Source organism: Caretta caretta, chromosome 16, assembly GCF_965140235.1.
Source record: "Caretta caretta isolate rCarCar2 chromosome 16, rCarCar1.hap1, whole genome shotgun sequence".
NCBI lineage: Eukaryota > Metazoa > Chordata > Testudines > Cheloniidae > Caretta > Caretta caretta.
In genome coordinates, this window is record NC_134221.1 from 22,746,030 (window position 1) to 22,771,257 (window position 25,228).

General features: G+C 41.6%; 1 protein-coding gene across 9 annotated transcripts in view; it reads right to left on the bottom strand.

Moving 5' to 3' along the window:
- The window catches only part of DENND1A (DENN domain containing 1A), a 421,003-nt gene that overhangs the window by 67,081 nt on the left and 328,694 nt on the right, over positions 1–25,228 (bottom strand). For 7 of the 9 annotated variants that reach the window (XM_048822735.2, XM_075120368.1, XM_075120369.1 and 4 more), the window contains one exon: positions 9,738–9,826. In XM_048822735.2, coding sequence (XP_048678692.1) covers positions 9,738–9,826 — 89 coding nt within the window. Of the gene's footprint in view, positions 1–3,629; positions 4,285–9,737; positions 9,827–14,802; positions 14,863–25,228 lie in introns of those variants that run through there. The other 2 variants (XM_048822726.2, XM_075120371.1) reach the window with 2 other exon arrangements.

A 25,228-nucleotide genomic window follows, 5' to 3' on the forward strand; every position in this document is an offset into this window, starting at 1 on the left:
GGCTCAATGTGCCATTTTCTCTTCCTCCAATTTGCTTTAAAAAAACCAACCAAACCAAAAAACAAAACAAAACAAAAACCTTGCTCTTTTGATCATGAGCTCCTTCCCACTTTTTTTCAAATACCTTTGCAGATTCATCGTGTTGGGCAACCGACCTCAGAATTCACACAGTTTCATTGATGAATCAATACTCACTTGTGTGAAGCAAACAGCTTTGTCCTGCACTCCTTTTCCTACTTATAAACATCTGTGCTACAGGGGAGCAACGAATGTTACAATGTGTCACGTAAGAGTCAGGAATGGTTTTTCCCTAGACAGCACGCTTGACGGAACATTTGAAAGTATTTCTCAAGCACACTAGCATTAAGGGCAGCATTAGAATGACCTGGCATAATGACAGCACAGTTAACCCATGATTAACCTTGGCAGAATGGCACCATCTCCACAAAAGCGAGTCTCTGCATCAGTACAGACAGGGAACACACATCCCCCAAATCTAAAACCCTAACAACTATAGCAAGTCATGCAAAAGGATGACTGTGCTCCAGTCACCCTTGCTCCTGATTTGCTTAGTCCCATGATTGGCTTCGGTTTTCAAGGCATCACCTTCTTTGTGTCTAGCTTCCTCCATGACAGCCTTTCCCCATGAAGATCAAGAGGACAATATGTAGCAGATCTTTCTGCAATATTCTGCAGTGATTTTATTTATTCATTTTTGAGCCAGCTGCATTTGCTCAGTTAGGAAACAGGCTGGCTTAACAACCTCCCCAATACATGTTCTTGCTTACAATGATGCTGTGTGATACCTCTGTACCATACACAGTAATTTTTAGGTGGCAGAGGCTCTAAGAAGCTGGCCACAGCAAGTGAAATGTGCTTGATAAGCTACCTCCATTTAGCTGAACCATCCTGCTAATTTCAAGCTAATTTCAATGTAATGAGCCCACTATCACACAGCAGCCAATTTTCATTCATACCGTACATGGGAAAGTCATTAGTGTATCTATAGTGAGTACTGCATAATTTCTGGAAAGTCATAATGAATGGCTGCTGGTGCGGTGATGTTGGTTTAGCCTGCTCAAGAGCCTTTCGACTTGCTGTTAATTCTGAGCTTAACCCTCTGCTTTTCCATTTTAATTTCTACCCACTCTGAGTGCCCTGGAAGCCAGCTAGTCAATATTTAACATGAAGAAACCAGAACCTAGAGCTCTCCCTGGAAGCCCATTGTGTGCTTAACAGGCAATCTGGGTAGGTTAGTTGGATGCAAAACAGGTCTAACACACAATAAAAATGGCCTATACAGAGCCATAACTATTAGCATCAGTTCTCCATGCTGTAGGGTCAGAGACAGAGATAACCAGGATAGAATCAGGTTTTAAAACAAACATGAATTTTAACAGCTGCATCCCTCAATTATTTCTATGAAAATCTAGGTTAGCATTTAGAGTGCATCATGGATTACTTGTCTCCGCATAGGATGGTGACCCAAAACTTCCTGGGTTCTTGTATACCATGAGCTAGTAGTATCTGATCCTGGCTCTGCCTCCCTGCTGATTCACTGCATAGCCCTTGGACAAGTCACTTATGGCCTCATTGTCCGAGCGCTGAGCAATCAGTGCAAGTTCGAGGTGCTCAGCCCTTCTGAAAATTAGCTCAGCAACCTCTCTGCATGAATCTCCCTACTTGTAGTGCACTGCTCTTATCTGGTGGGGGATTGTGAGGAATGTTTGCAAAGCACTCTGAAAATGAAAAGTGCTGTATAAGGATCAAGTGTTTTATGTTTCTTTACTGGGGTCAAGGGAAACTCAGATGGGCCAGCTTCTGCTTTTTATTCCAGCGACAGAGCTTTCCTTTTGGATTACCACCAAGTCAAGCATGAGAGTGCTAAAGAGTCCATAACAGCTGGTTAAATATTTACCATCAACACAATTTTTGATAATTGGCTTTTTGAACTAACCAGATTTTTTTTCAAAGAAAAAAAAGATCGTTTCTGTCCAAAGATTCTTTTTTTGATGAAAATTTTGGAGAATTTTTTGTTGAAAATAAAAAAGCTTTAGGTTTTCAGTGGCTGAAAACCAGAAATTTTTCAGTTTGGGGATTTTTAATAAAAATCTGGAAAATCTCAATAAAAAAAATCAATTTATTGAAAAAAAAATCATTTTCACTAACTTTTTCATGGGTGAAAAAATAATTTCCCCACAAACTCTAATAATAATATATGTGGGATAACAACGGCCTGTCATGTTGGAAACAACCCAAGAGCCTTTGGGAGGAGCCACCACTACCTTCCAGTTAGAACCCTTCAATGCTTCTTATTTTAGCTAATGATCCGTTGGAAAACAAAAACATGCCCTAGGGAAATAACAAGCTTTGCTCTTGCAGGCAAAGCGCAAACACACATCACTAGCGGTAGTACATGTCTCCATGTTAAATACGTGGCCTTGATAATGTAATGGCTGGAAAAGGGTGCCTGAGTGGCAACCGACTTTTCAGAGACTGGATGCCGTGCTACGACTTCAGAGGAGATCGTGCCGAGTGAGATTCATATTTGCTATACTCCTTTATCAGAGCTGAGGCCACATTTTTGTGTTTTTTGGTCTCCTCCAGCTCGGAGGAGGATGCAAGACCCATAGACTGGACTGGTATTTTAGAGATGTTGGAAAATGCCCCTTAGCCCAATGGGAGTAATTCAGAACCACTAGGCTAGTGGTGCTGAACGTACAAAACCTCCCACTGAGCGCAAGCTCCTCCTTAGAAAGACCTTCCACATATGAGCATCTGAGGAGATTCACTGTTCAGTAAACCATTCGCCGTAGCACTAGTGCAATTCAATGCTATTCTGGTCAAGTCCTGTTTAAGGAAAAAAACCACAACCATATGGACTAGGTTTCACAGAAATCTGTTTTGATCTACAATTAGCAGCAGCTCTAGGCCATCATTCTGTGTGTGTATTTAGCAGTGGGTGGGTGTGTTTGATTCTGCAGGTTTGTTGTGCTGCTTCCGGGATGCAGCGCGCAGCAGGTGTGCCATCCCACTTTTATACAGACATTTATTCTTATGCTGATTTGGGCTTTCCTTTTTCTTTCTTTTTAGTAGCAATGCAGAAGGGAATGCACAGTACCAACTTTCCCCCGTGGGTAGTGATAGAAATATATCCGCTGCCAAGTGGCATTGGCAGCCATTACAAAAGTAAAACAATTACAATACAATTTTAATTGGTAGAAGAAAAAAAATGCAGGAAGCCAGCTGGTCTCCTGGTCCATTTCCTAATCCTGACTGCAGGTCCCTTGGCAAAGTGGTATCGCTCCCCCAATAGAGTAAGAGAAATGTAACTAGCGCTGTATAGCTGCATTTCATATATGGAGAAAGTGGGATGAGAGGCAGGCACAGGTTGAGAAGTGTAGCTCTGTTCTAGTTCATCAGGGAAGGCTACTGGTGCTTAGGGAGTTACGGGGAGAAAGATTTCCATTCCCACTTGTGTACATTTTCCAGTGAACAAGGGACTAGAATTAGGTCAAATAAATGGCCAGGCAGATTGATTGATTGATTGATAAGAGTCACTCTTTAGGGGGAGTTTTATATCCCGATGTAAGTGTTACAGGATTTCTGGCTGTTAACAAACCAACCATGTTAACAGCAGCTGTATGTGTACAGATCTCTGGGCATGTTTGGAGGATGCTTGTTTTAGTGTCAGTCTGATGAGATTGTTCAGTACAGTGCATGTACCCAAACAGATGAGAAACAGAATAAACCAGGCTCTGCCCTGCAGGAAGGAAGCAAATGGACCAAATACCTGATCCTCCAGAGCTTCCCCAGGCAAGGGACCCATGGCTTTCAGGATCAGGTCTGCATTAGAGAAAGGGAGGGTTTTGAAGTGTACTATGTGCATTACATTGTGAAACGAAGAAAATGGGTCTATTTGTCAGAGACCCACATCACTCCCAATAATGCCAATAGGAATTATGAGCACACATCATGGGGGTGGGAAAGGAAACACACACATCGGGGGCTTTGAAAGTGTGGGTTTTTCTGATTCAGGTTTGTTTTGTTTCATTATTATGTCCAAAACACACTCTGCCCTTCCCATGGAAAAGCCCCATGGAAACACAGAGTATTATTACTGCAGGTCCTACTGCAAAATCTCCATTTCCAAACATGTTAGAAACCTGCTGATCACAATTCTGCTTGCATGCAAAGTCAGCATTACATGCAGCAGGCCTGCCAGGGAGGGAGGAAGGGTTCGTCTGATGGGGAAGCTCTCCAGGAAGCAGAACTGGTGAAAGGCTATGAAACAGAAGGAGGGAAAACATAAAATCAGAAACACTCTCACCACAAGCTGGGCCAAGAGCACATGTGATCGCTGGCTGCATTGTGCTCCTGGCAAAAGGAGTGGCAACATTCAACTGCTATGAGTGTGATCAGGAGGAAATGTAAATCCTTTTGCACGAATATCCTTCTTCCCATAAACCAAGATATTCTCTCTTTCTATCTGTGTTGCTCCTCATGTGTCTCTCACACCTTCCTATTCTCACTTTATAGGTTGCAGCATGATGCAGACTATAGACCGAGGGGGGGATGCATGCAGCACCCTGTGTGGAAGATGCTGCTGTGGAAGGGTCACTCTGCTATCGTGAATGGCTTATTGCTCGGCATTAAGAAAGAAGTTATTTTAAAATTTAGAAACACTTTCACTCTGAGGAGGCTTGGAATGATTCTTAGTTATTGTTGGTGACACTGTAGCACCTAAAGATCCCCATCTGGGCTAGGACCCCACTGTGTGAAGCTCTCTGTGCACCTACCGGACTGCATGATCCCACCTGAAAAGCTGAGACCTTCATTTAAAGATGAAACACAACAAGTGAGTGTAGCAAAGAACAGGGTGGCAGGGGATGGGGAACAGCACCAGGTGGTTTCACAGCGTTACACTGTGATAGCTCTGGCTGAAACATTTAAAGATTTTTCTCCAACCATTATTTTAAAAAAAAGTTCCCCATCGCCCATAACAAACTCCAGCGCCTGGCCTCCCACGATATTTCTCCCCCTGGGAGAACGCGTCCACGTTCTATTGTTTTCAGATAGCAACGTATTTATTTGCCTGCTCCCACCCACCCACCGACTCTCAGTCATCCCTCTGACTGAGCATTCCTCATTCTTTTAGAAACACACCTGACTTATCCCTACAAGGCCCTCCGATGACAGGCTGTTCCCCTACGTAAGCCCCTCCCCCTGGATGCCTGGCAGACATCAAGCTGCAAGGGTATTAGGACCCCAAGGTTTCTTCTGTCCTTCCTGCTAAGGACAGGAGCGAGTCCTGGCGGGAGAAGGCCTATCCAATTACACAGCACACGTGACGTTCCTGAGCTATAATGGGGCAGTTGGGCCTTTCCCATTGTTTAGCCCTCTGCTCTTTGACCCCTCTCTCCTGCCTCCTCCACCTAACAGCCAGTCTCCTGATCACACAAAACAGCTCACGGAATCTGGAACTAACGGCTTCCTCAGGGCTCCAGAGGCTGTCAACGTGCTGCCCCTGATGCTGCTGGGACGACTTGTCCCCAGTGTCTCAACTCTGGGGAGAGTGAGGGTGGGGCTTCTCTTGCTGAAACTCAACAATCACTGCTTAAGGAGCACCTGTCTGACAAAATAGGACTATTCATTTGTTCTCCTGGAAGAGGGTTCTTCACTCTCCTGTCCTCAGGCAGCAGTAAAGATAAACCATCCCTGGTGCTTACAGGTGGAACACAAGTGGCCCCACGAGCTGTACAGTCACTTCCACAAGCAAGGTGGCAATTGGTATTTGTACAGTAAGAGAAAGGGCCCAGTCCAACTCAGGCATGCTGCTGCTACATCACCATCACACACTGAGCTCCTGCCCGCTGCCCCAGTGTATGATGCTATTGCACATACAGTTCAAAGCTGAACTGGCCTTGTTTTGCTGCCATATTGCTATGCAAACTCACATCTAATTAGCTGTCCTCTGAGTCTCTGTTGGCATTATTGCCTTACAGGTTACTCACACCCACTGACTCTGCGTTTTTCATGATATCTGGACAAAAGTCTCACATGTTTTAAAGCTGAATCTCATTTTCTTACATTCCATTCACATTTCTAACCTGTCTGGGTCCCACTGTTTTTGTTCCTCTGACCTGAATGGTGTTTGCAACTTCTGCCAATTTGGTATCATCTGTAAGTTTCATTAACAGGCTATTCATTTCCTCCTCAGCCCATTCATGAAGCTGATGGAGGCACTGACCAGAGCACCAAATGGAATCTGCCTCTGTAGAGGCGGGGAAATAATTTCCTGTTGGTGTTTGCAAACTTTTAGGTTTCACCGCCAGGTAAAACAAGAGTTCACCCTTACAAAAGAGAGATAAGCTGACTGGTCATTGAAGAGATAAACAGAAGTCAAATCTGTATCAGTTGGAAAGGCAGAGGTAAATTACAGGTGAAGAGTAAAAGAGTATTCTATTCAACTCTGCCTACATCTGGCCTTAAGAGAAATCTGCCCAGCAAGGAACTCTTCTTTGTGTATTAGAATGATATAGCAGAATACAATACAGAGAAATGGGCCAAAAACAAGAGAGAAAACCAGTGTAGCTTTTAAAAACAAATCCTATCTTTGTGGTTTCCTTTAAGAGAGAGACAGGAGCACTCTCCCCTCCTAGGAAATACAAAAGATAATGGCTTGTAGAAAACGGTCTTAAGGTCCTCTCTTTAATTAGGGTCAGCTATTCTTTTAAATGTTTTTCAATTATTTAAAATGCTGTTCTGGGGTAAATAGTGAGGAGGGAGGTCAGGATTAATGAGTCTCCTCCTGTTCAAAGGCACCTGCCCAACCACACTTCAAAGTCTCAAGCCATTTACATTAGCTTTCTTATTAAACAAAAGATACTATATATTTCTGACACCACCACGCAGCTAATCCTCACTGATTTGTTATCTTGCCCGGGGTGATACTCAGGAGCCGCACATACCATGTTCTCCAGTGAAGATTTCCATCTTCTGTCATAGCACCTTGAGAGCTGCATCTGCCTCCTCTTTCTTTTCCCATTCATCTCTCCAATGCCAACATTTTTTTGTTAGAATAACGTTTACAAGGTGTCTGGTCTATTATAATATTGTAGTATTAACTGGCTGGCCAGAGGCTCCCTATGTTTGCAGAAGTTTGTCCTGCCAGCTAAAGTTGATGACAGGAGAGAATGAAAATACATCTAACTGCTATTGTGACATGACATTTGGATTCGGAGAAACACTGAAGATGGGACAGATCAGAAAGAGATTCAGAAAAATACTGGCACCACACATCAAATGTCACTGGCACTAGAAGCTACTCCCTTCCCAGCCCTAAGCTCCTGCTGGTCATTTAAAATGTAAAAAAAAACCCTCTTACAGTGAAATGCCAAAATGTAATTCTTTGTTAGTCCACATGCCTAAAGAACAGGTCAGTTTAAGGCTGCAAAGAGTCATCAATATTGTTTGCATTCACAGCCATTTCCACAATACAGCAATTTAGTGATTTGTTCAGTTTCAGTGGTTGAATTTTTAGGAATCTCTAGCAAACTAACTGCAAAAAATTAAAATTTAGAATAAAAATGGTAATATGTATTTTATTGCTGTGTATAAGTGTAAAATACTGGTGAGCTTTTTCAACTAAATTTCTTGATCTCATATTGTTTTGATTCTTTTGCAACATGAAATGTAAATAAAGTTTAGAAGCAAGTCACACTGAATGATGTCAGGCAGCTTAATCCAAAAATGTGTAATCCTTCCTACAAAATATGCATGGTGATTACACTAATTCCTTTATCCTATCCCTGTAGTCTGTTAGTCATACAACAATTCAAGGATCAGCATGTTAATGAAATGTTAATGAAATGATTCACAAAATATATTTCCTTAAATAAAAATGAACACTATAAACTTTTTGCAAGGAGAGCCTTCCCATGAAGCACCATATACCATTCAAACCCTTGTGCAGGACTGGCTTGCAATCTATTCCACAAGAGGGCAATCATATTCCACTATAAAATGTATAGGATGAATATGGCTCAGTTTAGAAGTGACCATTTATTTCCATCTGAACGCAAACTGCTAAATACCTCCCCATTCTGCTGTGTTTGGGAAAAGTGAAACAAATATCTAATTTGAGATGACACTCACTCTCTCTTCAGAATTGAAAATAAATATGTTTACAGAAGCTCAGTGTTTTCTTGTTCCAAGTTTTTGAATAGTTTCAGATTTAATAGTTATCCTCAACCTGAAATACTGAAGGTATTTCACTGCCAGGATACCCAATTACCTCAGATTAGAGAACAAACAAATAATATAGACTGGATATGACATAAGTGATTATTAATACTATGATAGGAGAGGAATGCTAAGATAGAAGATATTTTAGAAACTGAAAGTAAGTCCACTTTTCAAGAGCACAATTAAAATCGTTCCAAGGACAAAAAATATAAATTCATTGTTTTTGTAAGTTTGGTTCAGACAATTTACATTCTCAGTCTAGTGCCTACTGTTCTTATCTTGCTGCCTGAGTGTTCCCCAGGTGAGTGCCATATACTCTGTCATGACACTAGCAATATTTTCCAAGACGTCCTTTTCTGTCTAAGATCAGTGGCCCCTGGCATTATGCCCAGTCCTTGGCTTCCCAAATTCTGAGCTGAAATAAGGCAACCTGCTTATTCAGACACTCAGAAGTGCAGCAAACTATTAGTAGATTTTGGTAAGCAAACAGAGGTGCCATATAATCACTTCTTTTGTAATTGTAGATGATGTAAACAGTTAAATTCTTAATAATTTGCTGAATAATAAATAAATAAAGTTGGATATGTATGCTAATGAAATATATCTGTCAGGTACTGAAAGTGTTCTTTAGGCTGCATTAGAAAGGAGGGATATCCATTCTCTCTTTAGGTTTATACTTGGTGGCCTATTGTTTAGCTACAGGTTGGAAAGATTGTATTCAGAGTGAATCAACGACTCAACAAATCCCTGTCTTCTATGAAGTCCTTTTGTTTGGTAGCTTTCATTGAGGAATCTGCAAAACCTTCTCTGTTCAGGATAACAGATGATGCATTATTGTTTTGAACAACAAAAGATGCTGGAAAGCAATGCCTGTGTGTTGTTTATATGTGATATTCTTCAGTCACAGGAATGAAACTTATTTTAAAAAGTGATTTAGAGAAATTTTCAATCAACTTTATAGAGACTATGAAATTTTACCTACTAAACAAGAGACATTGTGCATTATAAAGCCTTCACTATATAAGGCTCTCTGTCGAGCTTCAACTGGCAGAAGGACTTCAACAATCACATAGAACCACCATTAAATGTGTGATCATAAAACATTCCCTGGTTCCTAGGCAAAGCTAGTCGATGATGGTGGGTTATAGATAGAGCTGGTCAAAATTTTCCACTGAAAAGTTTTTTAAATGAAAAAATGTCTTTTTCCAAACTAAAAATGATCATAAAAAGATTTTTTTAAAAATTCTGGTTTTAAAAACATGTGGAAATTTCAAAAAATTGTTTTTTTTAAACTCCTTTCTCTCATCTAAAATTTTGCCCAAAATTTTTAAACAATGAAAAACTGTTCTGTTTCATATTTAAAATTACCTTGAAATAAATTTTTTTGTGAAACTATGTTTCCTTTCTTTGACCAGTGTTAATTATAAACAAACCCCAGGCCCTTTACATGCTCAGGCAGATGTCGAGAAATGCAGCAACAAAATACTTACTGTTCTGGACTAGCAACTGAAGTCCTTCGCCCTTCCACGGCAATGTTGCTCTTGGGTCTCTTAACAACGTGAGGTCTTGGAGGACGAACCTATTATATATACATACAATGGAGACATTTAATCAAATACTCTAACAAGCATCAAAACAAAAGACACAATCCACATAAAATCTGCAAAAATTGATCCATTGTCAGCTTAGACATTGCTTCCATTCAGAATCCCTCTTGCAAATTTATATATTTCTGTGCCACACTAAAATTATAACTAAATCTGTATTAAACTGAACTATAGTGACCCATATCATTAAAGGACTCTAAAGTAATGTGCGAATTTATATCTAAGTTTAGACATCTGGGCTAAAGGTTAAAATGGTTCAACTTATTTTACTTTTTTAAAGCAGCAATGTCATGTAAATGCTTTTGTCAGTTTGGAATCATATTGAAGATATGAGTAATTGGAAGAGTCAGGTCAATACACTGACTGAAGTGTATTAGTCATGTACTAAAAGTTTATTTCACTTCTGCACGCAGTAGATGAACAAATACTAGATCTTCTGACTGAGCCCCCAGATTGTGTGCTCCATGTAAAGACTTAATTGCTAAAATGAAAATGGGAAAGCCTTGTATTTTGTTGCATATTGTACTAGAGACCAGAGTTCAACTCCAAAACCACACTCGGTTTCTTTGCCTGTTTGTAATAAACTGATTGACTTTCTATAGTAATCGCTTCTGTGTAGGGAAGATAGCACTGAAGAAATGAAGAAGTGAAAATAAAAGTGAAAGCATGAAAAGCATTACCAATTTCCATGATGCCATAAAGAGTTTGGTCCCTTTCATCAGTTTAATAGAACGTATTATTAGGTGTGTTTCCATGAACACTGAAGAGTTACATGTGAATTTTATTCAGTAGCCCTTCAATAACATCTAAAATTTTTCTGCAGTTAGATGACATATTTGATATACAGTTTCTATTAGTCTTATCTGAAGTTACCACTTCATCATCTTCTGATGCTGAGAAACATTGCTTTTTTTGCCCACACAGAACAGGAAATACACAAGCTTCAGATTAGGGAATGGAACAAACACAGGCCCCGATCATGCAAACATTTACACACACGCCTAATTTTTCTCGCATAAGCAGTATTATTGAAGTCAATGTGACTACTTGCATGTGTAAAGCTAAGTGCACACATAAGTGTTTGCAGGGTCAGGGCCACATGGTATAGACACCTTCTCCAATGGGAGTTTTTCATATGTAAGAATTGTTTTCATAACAAACCTCTAAGTTGTTGACTTAACCTAACATCATTTTCAGCAAGAATCTCCAAAGCCCCCAAATAAAGTAAGGAACACAACTAAACTTCTGCCACCCCTAAATTTGCATTTTCTTAATAGCTGCAGTATATAGAAGGCTATTAAAGGTCTACAACCTAAATGCTCTTTGGATGACGGATGAATTTGTTTGCAGTGAGAGATGATGGTCTCTCCTCCCCCATACCCCCACCCTTAGTATGGTTATAGGAACATAAAGTTCTAATTTCCACACCAGGAAAAAGCACTGAATCCTGTGTGTTGGGTTTGCCACACATGAGCATGCATAAGATAATAGCAGAATTATTATCTTTTCAATTTTTGTTTCAAAGGAAATAGCATGCAGCAGAAATGATGGAGAAGTTCAGAGACGGATTGCCGCTATTCATGCAGGGTGGAGGAAGGGCTTATAGGAAGGTCAGATGTTAAGGTCTTAAAGATCAGTCCTCACACAAGACTGTTCCTTTCTACAATAAAGACAACTTAAGAATGTGAATTTATGGCAGGAATGGAAGGATTAAGTTTGTGGCAACTTCCACTGAACTTGCAAGGTGGTGAAACATGGAGAAAAGAACAACAGAGCTAATTAGACAAGCTGAGCTGTCAGAGTGCAGCTGAATGGCTCAGTGCCAACAAACAAAAAGAATGGGCTGGCAATCAGCAGGATCGATGGAGAAGACTGCTTCATTAGGGATGATAAAACAGAGAGAGAGAGGCAAGCAAGAGGGATACAGGGAGAGAGAAAGAGAGAGGGAACGAGAGAAAGGAAGAAAGAAAGCTGTTTAATTAAGCCTGAGCTGGAAGATGATGCATAAAGCTGGCTTGTCATTGTGCTGTGAACACTTTCACCTTTTGGGTGGTACTCAAGGGGGGGGGGGGGGGGACAACTTTGGATGGCTCCTCTAGTGTTACCAGCCCAGCAGCATCTGGGGAAAAATGCTAAGAAGGATTTAGAGCACTGTTCTAGGGGGACTGCAGGGGAAAGTCAGGAAACAAGCCAATTCCTTGCTGGATTTGAAGCCGTATATATCCAAGCAGGCTGGGTTAAATGTGTACTGAATGCACAAAAACCTAGAAAATCTGATGGTATGAGGGCGTGTATGAGAAAGAAAGGGTAAATACCTAATGTAGAAGAGTTAAACTTGCATATAATAGTCCCTACTTCACCTTACACATTATTACTCAACACTTTAAGTGCTTTTCTTTAATTGAAAGAAGTTTCATTCCAGCCCACAGGTCCTGCTCACTATAAACAATGGTTCCTTTGTAAGGGTGTCACATTCATTTCCCAAAAGTGAAATATAAAAAGCTTATTTCTTTTTGTTTTCTTACTGTGTTTTTATTTCAAACTGCATCAGTGATGCATGCTACAAACATTCTTACCCTGAAAATGCCATCAACTAGCATCTACATATAAAGCAGTGGTTTTCAACCTTTTTTCATTTTCAGACCCCTAAAAAAATTTAGAATAGAGGTGCAGATCCCTTTGGAAATCTTAGTTAGTCTGTGAACCCCCATGGGTCCTTGAACCACAGGTTGAAACCAACTGTTCTATGGTAACAACCACCTTTTGTGGACCCCTTAGACATAAGTCTGTAGACCCCCAGGGGTCTGCGGACCACAAGTTGGAATAAAACCATTGGGATAAAGCATTCAGTATTTCCTGGCAGCAAGCAAGGGGAGGCAGTGTTGTGTGGTGGTTGGGCCTGGGCACAGAAGTCGGGGTATCTGGAGTCCCCACCTTGGACAAGTCACTTCCTGATACCCACCTTTGCAGCATGCTCTAAGATACAGAGAGGGAAAAGCACTCTGTGCAAAATGTTATTCTTTACGCTAAAAACGTGTGTTTTATCTATTAAAAACAAAACAACAGTATTTATAAACACAATCTATGGATTTAGTAAACTTTAAAGATAAAGATATCAATTATGATATTCCCCCCCAGGCACTTATCACTTAAAGCCACATTATGGAAGCTCTGTATTCTTCTGAGTACATGCAAATACAACGTATAAGTCATACTTGCTGTAGCTATGCATAGTTACTGGAACAAAAGGTCTAGAAATGTACACTTTAAGAACTATTTTAATCATACACATTTGTCTTGATTTTCCTTCTGATGAAGGCAGCATTCCAGTTGCATTTGTTAGCACAGGCTGCTGAATGCAACAGGAGCTTTTATTACTACTTTCTAACCTTTTATTAATCACTTTGGGAGCAAAGACAGTTGACACAAACACATCATACTGAAGACTACTAATGTACTACATCTGAGAGATTAAACAGACTTGGCAAGATCTGCTTTGATGCAATACACTATTCAAACTGAAGCAATACTGTTCAGAAACATTTTGTCCACAGAAGTCTCTGCGTGGCCTGATGGCACACCACCAGCCTAGAGCAGAACAAGAGGAATGTGAAGTGCTACACGGAGCCTCTGGTTTTAGAAAGAATAAGGGGAAAATTTTTTCTCTGTGTACCATATCCTGGAGGGTCTCCAATATCAATTACATTCAAGCAGATGCATAAGCATAGTTAGCACTGCCTTTTATACATGTAGAAGGGACGTGTACAATGCAGAAATCCATAACAATGACTCTTAAGCACCACACCCACAGTTACAAAGGAAAAAACCACGCCATCTAAATATAAACTTAGGAACATGCACTGAAGGTTAAAAGTGAACCCACACCCAAGTGCACTGGTTAACCTGCTTGCCTGCACATCACAGTGACTAAACATCTTTAGCAAGTTTTAGCAAGACTAGATTTGAAAACTTGCTGAGTTGTTTTTTATATATATATATATATATAAATATGGAAGCAAGTAGAGAAAGCATTTGCCTTCTGATGAAATTATGCTCACTGGGCAGAAATCTTAAATAGAATTAAATACCCTCTGAGTTTGTTGCAAAAACAACTGTCAGTTTGAACTGACACCAACTTATTTCCTTTGGTAAATAACAGTTACTGCCTCAGATCTAGCACAGTCTCCATTTTTAAAGGCATCTGGAATAGTTAATATGCAACAGTATGGCTACAAATCAGTGTTTAAAATAGAAAACTGCTTAGACAACATTTCCTTGCCTAACACAGGTGCTGCACTGATTTCTGTGTAGCTTTTCTGTAAAAGAGGCAGTTGGTCTTACCAAGATGTTGGTGCCTGAAATTTTTTATACTATATACAATCAAATGGATCTCCAGCTAGCATTTTAAATGAGCATTATGCACATTTCTGTACAGGGCACAATGTGGTACTGCCCAGATACAGATTTCCTATTCTTTAGACCTATCCAACTCAACGACTCTGGGAGGAAAAATTTAACAATCAATCCCAATGCATTTACAGCAAGACTTGGGGAAAATAAATAACTTAGTGTCAGATTTTTGCTTCCTTTCATATTTATGAGTTTAGTGCAAGTCTTCAAAAGCTCACTGGCTAAAAACGTATGTCAGCCTAGAAGGATTTTTGGTTTAAATAATCACTACAAGAGTAAAAACAAATGTCACACAAGGGCAGCATCAGCTACCTGTTGAATTGACCTACAGCTGCAGAACTTGCCGAAGAAAAGCAGAATAAAATGCAGGTCCCAAGGTTGTGCCACAGCAAAGAAGGAGGCAGTTTAGGAGCATAATTCCAATGTTGCTTTTTGCACGATTCAACAGTCCAAACTACCAAGATTTAGCAATGCTACTGAGAGCGCGATTCAGGCAGTGTTAAGCTGCAGCAGTGAGGCAAAACTACCAGCTACTCACGGGCCTAGATGAACGCTGTATCTTTGGAGGAGGCGGCCGAGGTGGACGTACTCTTTGCTGCTGTATCAAAGTGGAAACTTAGTAATCAGTACATTAAAATATAATCACCGCACATGAAAATACCTTTGATTTTGTATCAATAGCAGTCCAAATGGACAACAGCATGTGCTTTAACCCCACTCCATACTAACCCCAACTGGTGCAAATACCTTTCAAACACAGGAATACTGTCCTGACCAGTACGCAGAAAGAAATAGTAGAAGAGCTCTGTATTGTTAGGGTGCATGTCTGCCTCCGAGGTGTAAATTATACCAGATGAAGCTCAGCACACAAAGCTCTCTAGATTAGACTGTCCAAAATGTATTATGACTTGAGGATAACCAAGGTGCACAATAACATCATTTCAAGCGCTCTAGATGACGTTTCAGGATAGAAAGTTGGAGAATGATACTATAATTAGCTTTTCTTCCCTAAGATTCCACGAGTGATTTTAGCGCTCACGTAATTCAGGGTATGTCCCTAGAATAAGAGACTGGTGGCACAGCCATAGCGGGCCCAGGCCTTCACAGGGTCCCAGAGTTCAGGCTCCAGCCCCAGTGCCTATATAGCCCCGCAACCCAAATCCCATGAGCCTGAGTCAGTTGACCCAGGCCAGCTGGGGGTGTTGAATTGCTGTGTAGATGTACCCAATGCGACTGAGGCCCCGAACCAGTAATGCACTTAGGCTCAGTAGACCACCTGTTCAAATCAACTGGACTCTTCATGTGCCTGAAGTTGAAGACATGATCGGGGGCTAGGTGCAATACCTAAAGCCAGGAATAGAGTGGACAGGAGCTGTGCAAGCGTTCTATATTTACTTCGGTCATTGCACCTGCAACCCCAACCTACTGCACCAGGTCCTGGGCCTAACTTGGAGCAAAAACTACTGAAGGGCAAGCCTGTGTGAGGTGGACAAATAAGGACTAGGATGGAATCTGTCCAGAGTCATCAGCACTTTTGAATGAAGACATACGTCTCCAGAAGTGAAAGGTCAATGTATTAATTAAAGGTGCCTATTTTGGTCCCCATAATTTTAAATTTTGTGTTGGCCAAGTCCTTGCTGCTGTAACTCTGCTGGAAATACTCCTATTCCGTTGCTTCTGATTACATAGCATAATAATAACCTTCATACAAGCAAGATTTTGTATGCACCCTACTGTTCTGCAGAACTAAGACTCAAGTGAACCAGGTAAGTTGAAACTGAATTAAAAGACCCCAAAAATTCCAAGTGCATTTTAGTGCTGAGGACTTGATAAAAACTAGAGTGGAATGTCCTTCTAGTGATTACTTAAATGCATATGTGCTTGGAGAGAAATGAACAGAAGCCTGCAATGAAGTGAATACAAGAATTTCTATACATGTCTGCTGGGGAGAATAGCAACAATTGTATCACTACCTGAAAAGTACCACACATTCTGCAGACAAGACTTCTGTCAACTGTATGGAGAAAGGATACATACAGGCAGGGGGAGTCAGATTCAAAAATAAAGTCTACTCAGCCAGGTTAGTATATTTCAATGAAGATGAAGTTTCCATCACTCTATCTCAGCAGCAGTTCTCAACTTTCTGCTGGAGTGCCCTTTGCTCTGGACTGCAGATGGACATCTCCTCCCCCCATACTCCCACCCACACACACTGCTCTGACACAGCTCTGCAATCCAGCCCTTTTCTGTCATTCACACTCTTCTGTTCTCTTGCTCCTATCCAATGTATTTAAAAAACACATTTTCCATTTGCTGATTTTTACTTCATTGTTTGCTGCCCCACCCCTTCCCAATCAACAGAAGCCACGGGCTCGGGCTCGGGCTCTGTTAGTGGTTCTGGGGTGCCAGGCAGCATGCACTGTCATGGGTCAATTCCCTACAATGATAAGAGAGAAGTCTGGGCAGGGGAGTTGATGTCAGAGTCCGTCCATGCAAACGCTTCCAATAAAAGTCATCATAGGAACAAAGGGATTCTCACAGTGAGGTGATGGCTCCAGGTTCATGTAGCTTTCTTTCCCTAACCAAAATTTATCATTCCTCTCTTCTACTCCACTCCTCCCTGGGACTAGCCTGGGCTCCAGTCCATCTTCCCTCCCCATCTGCTCTGGCTTGGAATTTCTGCCTTTAATATATTTAACTTCCTTCACAGAGCTTGGGATATTTATTTTTTATTAGGTTGTAGCAGTCTCATACCTTCCGCAATTTATTTTCCTATTCGTATGCACAGCATTTATTACCTTAGTTAGTGAACCTCTGGCTCACCGAAGAGGAGCAGCCCTGTATGATCGCTACAGTATTCTTTTTATATTACTTGCATTGTCTTCTATGCTTACATTTCTGTTTGCCTCCTGCATATATGTTTTGTTTTTTATTTGTGTAGAAAACTTAAATAATAGTACCTGACAGAACTGGCACGATGGAATAGTGATTTAGGAAATCTTAGTGTTTTCCTGATGCCACAGACTGAAGGGTGTTAGGAAGGTCAGTAATTCTATTTACCAGGGCGGTTTTAATTAAAAAAAAATGGCTTAATATTTCTTATCTAACGAAAGAAAAAGTCAGTCAGTAAAATGATATTAGGCAACATTTTCAATAGAAGTTGATGCTACCACTTCTTCAGAATTAGTTCATTTCACCAGCTGCTTTTCTTTACTATAGTCTATTGTGGAAACCGTCTTTGGTTTAGGATCTGAATGGCCTTGCAACAGCAAAATCCAGGCAAGTTTTGGAGAAAACACGGCAAGACTATGGCATCAATAGCATCAGCTGAGGAGCCAGAACCAACAGTTATATTGTTAAATCTTCTGAAAACAGGCAACCCCTTCCGAGAGGGACCGACCACACAGCATCTCAGGATTACCTCCTACCGAGATGATCAATACACTGATCACAGCCATTGCAAAGGCACATACAACTGAACATTACTTGCCCACCTTTATTACTCACTTGGTGATTTTGTCGGAGAGAAGGGGACAGGATTCATTATATTACCCGTATATATATACCCGTCAGTTGCTAACAAAGAAAGGCAATAGCAATAAAGCAGGTTTAATTCCTTTTATAAAGGCTATCCCTCCAATCGCGCTGGAGGATGCACCATTACTTGCATGCCTTTTTTCCTTCATGGAGTTATTAACGCACAGTGTATAATCTCCACATACAAATCAGAGAAGCCCAGAGAAGGCTCTGAAAGGAAGTACACAGAGGAATGACAGCATCAGGGATATTCCCTTTCAGCAGGAACTGGAGAAGTTGGTGGATAGTAAATGATTTCATTTTTTTCTTCTTGCCTATTTGCAAAAATAATTTAATTCTTCTGTCTGTCATACATCACTTAGTATTATTTCAGCATTGCCAAGCCTGTTCAACAGTCACTAGTTAGATCTCAAAAAATCATGCAAATAGCTTACAAATTATGAGATTAAAAAAAAAGTAAATGTTGGGGGTTCTTTATTTGTCATCTGGCCTGAGTCACTAGGGTGAACTTGGGTAATGTTTTCAAGCTCTTCTCAGAGTCTCTGAGGGCTAGAATCTTACTTTTTAAAAAACAAAAATGAGATTCTGACCTAAATAATTTGACTACAGGAGCTGGGGTTTTAAGAAAAACACAAATATTGCAAGATTCATGATAAAATCACAAGAGCTGCAACACTTACATACAGAGGTTCCCCACAGTCTGCCTCTTTCTCGCCCTTGCTCTCTGTCTGGGCAATTTACATTGGCTTTTTTAACACCATATTATGCTGAAAGCTCAAATCTAATGTTATGTCCACTATCATCTGCATTCTCTTTCCAGCATTTCTTTCGTCCTTTAATGTACTTTCCCCTCAACACCAGCATTCATTCACCCTGATGCTTTTCTGCATCTTTTTGTTTCACTCATTACATTCTTTAGCTCCCTTTTCCTATTAATGTTATGCACATGTGCAAATGTTTTGCTAGATCAGGACCTTAAGTCACTGCTGGAAGCCAACCCAGGATGGATTCATCACTGTGTTGCCATTAGATGGCTGTTCATTTGCATTTGGTGGCCACAGCCCAGCTCCCCAGTGGACACATATCATCCTCATTCCAGGTGACACCACTGTTACTAGTTTCAGCAATGAAAGGAAACCCTGAACAGGTTACAGGGATTTTTTTGTCCCTCCCACCTCTGGAGTTGGTAGCTCCAATCAGGGTTGGGGTTCATTGGCAGGTAGAGTGAAGCTGGACTACAGACAGCATAGCACGTAGTGCTACTAACAGGACATGGGGTGTCTGGCCTGGCTATATGTACAGTTGCTTGCAGATGAGCCAACCTCTAACTACTGGGGCTTAAGAGGAAACTTAACCTGGGGACAGGTTATTCCCCTCTGCCTACTGCAAGCTTTCTTGCACTTTGTCTGAATCAGCAGGTACTAGCCTGTATTGATGGCAGGATACTGGCTGAGATGGACCCTGGTCTGATGCAGTATGATAATTCTTATGTTTCTATGAGCAGCAGCACGGATGGACTCCAGAGAAAATCTCAACCAGCTACTCTTTGGTCAAGGATGGGTGCTGTGATGCAGGGCCTTGGGGGAGGGGAGGAAGCTTTGTTCTTTCCCTAGACTACAGAAAGCATTCCATTAGAATGCTCCAAATTGCCTAAGGCTAGAACAAGGCTTGATTTGAGACAAGCCAATGCACATTGTGTGCAAGTATCATTTTTGATCCATGAGATAAGCACAAAATCCATGCAAGTGAACATGAAAATTACCATATATATTGCTGTATAAGCCAAGAGATTCAGGCTGAAATTCAAAGGCCACAGGGGGAGGAAGAGAGGTGTGGCAGGGGAAGGGAAAGAACAAAACACCAAGTCTACACCAAATGAGAAAAGTAGCTTCACAAGCATGCATGACATTTAAGACGCAAACTCTGAAAGCTCACATTTGGCTTATACATGGGGCACTGACTTCTCATTGAAATTAGAGGCCCGTTTATATGCAAGTCAGTATATAAAGTACATGTTATGCTGGAACAAATTTGGGGGATGGGAGGGGGGAGGAAGGGAACACAGAACAGTAAAGTACCCTTCTAAAGAAGGTGGGACACAAATACCCCTTAGGATATACCAATGCATACCCCAAAACACAGAGTTTCCTGAACAGGCAAAACAACACAGATGTGGAAGTTCTATTTCCAGGGGCAGTTATTCCAGGAATAATGCAGCCACAAAAGAGGCCAGCACCCACTGCAGTGTAGGTAGTAACAAAGTTCGCACAATACCTGCAAGAATGGATTAAGACAGGATATGTGAATCCATACCTTGGGCTGGAAAGGGGGGTCTCTGAACTCTAAAGTCTTGATTGAGGGGCAGGGTGGTAAAGACACCCACAAGCAGTGGTGGAGCGTACCACAAGAACTGGGGTAGAGGTGATAGCAGAGAGCTGGGGGTTCTGTGAGCACTTTTGTAGGAGAAGGGGGTGCCTTGACTGGATTGAATTCAGGCACCATTTACTTTTGATCCACCAACGAATGATTGTTCCACTCAAAGCCCCACTTGGAAAGTGCCTATTTGTTTTCTAAACAGGTCTTATTTATGAAGTTTCATTTTAAATATAGGCTTACAATCAGAACCATTCAGCTCTTATGAGGAGTGCTTTTCCAGAGCTTACTGATGAAGCTTACTTCTTTGTACATATAATTATTAGAGACAGACAGGCCCATTAGATCATCAACAGTCCATACTTTTGCAAGTGCAGAACTTCTCCTTAGAATACTACTTCTAGTGATTTATCCAGTCAAGTTTAAAATGGCTCTAGTGGCTTTCATCACTTCCCATGGCAGCCTATTCTACATACCTAATAGTTCTTAAAATTAAAAAGTTAAGCCACTTTAAGAAAATGTCACTTCAGCTTTAGAAGATTTTGGTTTCCTTGAGGTTCCTCAGGAGGAATCAGTTTATAACAAATATGTCATAACTTACAGAACTGTAACCCAAGCAATGGCAATTCAAAGCCTGGCCCCAACAGCCTGATCCGGAATTCATCTCCTTCATTTAAGTGCAGCTGAAAAACCAGATCATTGTGGAATGCTAGGTCTCTCTCTCTCTCTCTCTCTCTCACACACACACACACAAATATCTGAGCTCAAATAAGCTTTGTGTAAGAAGGCTTTTAATCTCTGAACCTTTCCTCTGGTCATTGTTGAGATGAAAAAGTAAGACCACATATCTATGGCAGCATGGCTTCCGAGAAACTCACACTGACAAGTAACTACTATGGCTAAATCAACATTGTAAAGCACAACACAAAAAGAACAGGGTAAGGGCAATAGAAAGTAATTGACATACAGGTCTACCAGAAGATAACAGTTATTTGCCCTTTGCCAGAGCCTCATTTTTAATGTTGATGTTAATATCTGTCACCAGGATGGGATAAGTAAGTATATTCATAGTATATGAAGATCATATTTACTAGAATAGCATCTGATTGAAGTTAATTTATTGATGCAGCAAAACACATTGTTTCTAAAAGGTCAGCAGGGGAACTGGTGTTGGAATATCAACTTAATTACCTGTGCTGCATGGATGAATGGGTACAACACAGCGCATGGCTGCATTACTAAAAGCAGCTAAATTACCATACTAGGCATGTTTCAGAGTAGCAGCCGTGTTAGTCTGTATTCGCAAAAAGAAAAGGAGGACTTGTGGCACCTTAGAGACTAACCAATTTATTTGAGCATAAGCTTTCGTGAGCTGTAGCATGTTCTTGAATGCATGTACTGTAGAGCCTTTTCTCTGAAGGGAAAAGTCTAAATTAGGATATTCTTACTCATCTCTATTTACCAACATACTTTCTTATTCTGGATATTTTCTTAATTGTGCTGTTCCAAACATTTCTGAAGTGACAAGATACTAAGCAACTTTACAGAAAACTAATTCTTAGATGCTTAGTGGGCGTTGATTTACTAATTATTAGACAAGTCATTTTAAACCATAAGCTGCCTGGCAAGAATTCTTAGAAATTTTTACAATGCAAAGGGCACATATTTGAAAATGATATAACCAAATAGATAATAAAATAATTTATACTACATCCATGGAATATAACTTTATTTTTTCACACCAGGGAAAACTTTTTAAACAAAAAATAATTTTCAATGTGTGAATTAACAGCTGGCGAGCAGATTATTATCTCAAACTATAACTGGGTAGCTCTGTTGCAATAAAGCAGTTATTCTTCAAAAATGGTATTGAAAACAGAGCCTTTATCAGTAGATTAGAGGTGTTATTTCATTTGCAGCAACAAGTGCAGCGAGAAAAAGCTATGGACAAAGGCAGGGCGAAACTGTAAACAAGAAAAAGTCTGCTCATTGGCACATGCAGTAAGAAGTGTTTGCTCACAATCACAGAAGTTCTAATTCTAGAGGCAAGAGGGGAGGTATGTTTAATGGATTCCACAGCAGAGTTTCTTATACATGAAAATCATGGCCATCTCAAAAACACAGGATGGTTTTGGAAAATGTTACTATGTTTTAAAGACAGACACTGGGGCAAGAGATGGACTGTTCTGAGTGTATCAACACTTTCTCTCTTTGGAAGGGATCTAATATGTTGATTTTGGAACGTGAACTGGATACGCAATAAAAATTGAGACAATAATCATGCTGAAAAATGTACTGAACCAAAAACGATGCAGTAAGGAAAGCAGGTGGAATCTATGAGGCAACTGCTTTATAATCAGTAGCGCATACACTATTTTATACACCCTTTCATATGCAGAGCTCACAAATTGGGATGACATGACTACATATATTTTTAATTCGTACGTCAGGAACAGAAATCTCTGTGCTTTAAACAGAGGTCTCCTTCCTTCAGTCACATTAGAGGACTGGAAGGGTAGCACAAACAACTAAAGAGATACAGAGAAAGGTGACACCTCCCCCTCCACCTGGCTTGTCCTAAAGATGTGCCATGAACCTATGATGAGGAAGAGAAAGAGTCACAATTAAACTCTCTCATTAGCTTAATGAGAGGGACTGAGAAAATTCCCTTGGTTAACAACTGGAGAGGGAAGTGAACCATTTATATGACCCTCTCACTCCTTAGGCAACACAGAGAAAGCACCACCACTTTGTGGGCCTGTAAGCGTGCTTGGCATGACACCAACATGGGTACCTCCAGATGTACCTCCAAAGTGACAGTGATCACTAAAGCTCTTTGGAACATTCCACATTATCAAACCAGGGACCCCAATAATGTTCAGAATGACCCCAGCCATCATGAGACTGTCGGGAGCCCACTTACTGAGATACGTAGGAGCGATTCCCCCCCACACCCTCAACAGAACTGGGTTTTTTGAAGCTTTGTTTTTATTATCAGCTTTCTCTCAACCAGTACGATCCACCACAGTGGAAGCCAAAGGATCCTTTCTTTGTGGCTTCTCTAGGATGACAGGGCCACAAGCCTTTTCTCAGGGGAATCAGTGGTAAAGCACACAAGCTACACCCATAAATCCATGCTCTGCAAATCATCCCAGAATAGCTGGATGTTTCTTTTATATCACATTACATTTTCATGTTTTAGTATTAAGCATACCGCCTTTTAGACTGAGAGATGGAACCTGAATCCGGGGATAGAAAATCCAGAGATCATTGCTTAGACCAGGGATCCTCAACCTTTTTCTCTCTGAGGCCCCCTTCGACATGCTATAAAAACTCCAGGGCCCAGCAGGGGTGGGGAGGCCTCGGGGCAGGGGTCTTGGGCATAGGCGTAGTTTGACTTCTATTTGGGGGGGGGGGGGGGCACGAGCCATCTCCGCATGGCAGGGTCCAGGAAGGAAGTGCCACCTCCTGACTCTCCTAAGCAGGCCAACCAGCCTGCTGGGGGGGGGGGGGGGGGAGAGAAGAGAGGAGAACACGTAACCAAAAATTATAACTCAGAGGTGGAGGGCTTAGCTCAAAAAGTTTTAAAACAGCTTAGGGTGCAGGGAGGAGGGAGCTGGGGCTGTCTGCAGGCACGGGGGTATCTTGGGGTGCAGGGAGGGCGGTGACCAGGGGCTGTGTGTAGGCAGGGGGTAGCTCAGGGTGCAGGGATGGGGGTAGCTGGGGCTATGTGCAGGGAGAGAGGTACTAGGGGCTGTGTGCGGGCAGGGGGTAGCTCAGGGTGTAGGGAGAGGGTACTAGGGGCGGTGTGCTAGGAGGACTCCCGTGTGGTCCCGGTTCCCAGAGGGGTCTGCCAGCCACAGAGCTGGGTCTCCCCACCCGGGGGGCTCTTACTGACTGCCTCTGTAGGAGCAAAGGGGGCTGGGAGCTGAGGAGCAGCTTCAACTTGACGCACCAGCAGGAGAGGAGGGAACGCTGCAGATGCCTGCTCCATGGCACCAGCCAGAGCAGTAGCTGCCCCGCACTGCCTGGCTCTGGATTCCCACCTCCGAGCTGGCCAGGGGGCAGGGAGAGGAGATGAGGGTCAGGGGAGGTCAGAACTGCCGTGCTCTTGTCGTGCAGTTTGCGGGGGTGGGGCGGGGAATGCCCTCCATGTCCCCAACCCTGCCCATGAGCTCAGGGCTTCTGCCCCACAGGGAGTACCAGTGCTTGGGGCTCCGGGATTCAGCCCCGCAGAGGGTGCCAGGGATCAGGGCTTCAGCCACAGGGCCCCACGGACTCCTTGAAAGGGGGGGTCCACAGACCACCTAGGTCAGAACTGCTGGCTTAGACTATTTCCATGGAGCATTATGATTTAAAACCAATTCTGTGTTTAAAAGTGCAATTCTATTTTAAATAGATGACAAACCACTTTCATTACAGAGTTCAACAGGAAATGTATGAAATACTGTTTTAATTATCTAGAGAAGAGAGCATTTTATTATGTTTCACAGAATTACACATGCATATTTTTTCATAGGTGAGCTGTGCTGAGCAGACATTTTCAGTGCATGCCCCCAAAGTAGCACGTATTCTTATACAATGTTGACAGGAGGAGTATTTTGTAGTGGTAGTGGTTAATTTGTAGTGGCATTTGTGGTTTGAAGGCTCGTCAAGATGTCTGATTACTTCCCATGCAACTAGCTCCAGTGATGGGAAAGTTCCCGTGCTGTGTAAAAAAAAGGCAGCAAAAGAAACCACAGAAGAGGATGCAAAAGTGAATTGGGACTCTGGCCACTTGGTTACTGTAGTTTCATTTTTTTTAAATGTAGTGTGTCTAGCTGCAGTAACAACACTAACAAAAATTAAACTCCTCTTCAGATTCCATAGTCAAATGACAGATATTCTAAGACACTGCAGGAGAATGCAGTTCTGTAATGCTATACATAGTGCATGGATGACAGGCACCTACAGAACATAAACATACTGAGAACCTAGGGCCTTCATTACCCCAGAACACCCTACAACATGCTCAAGTTATACCCCCAGTCAAGTTTATTTTTGTTCACACACAA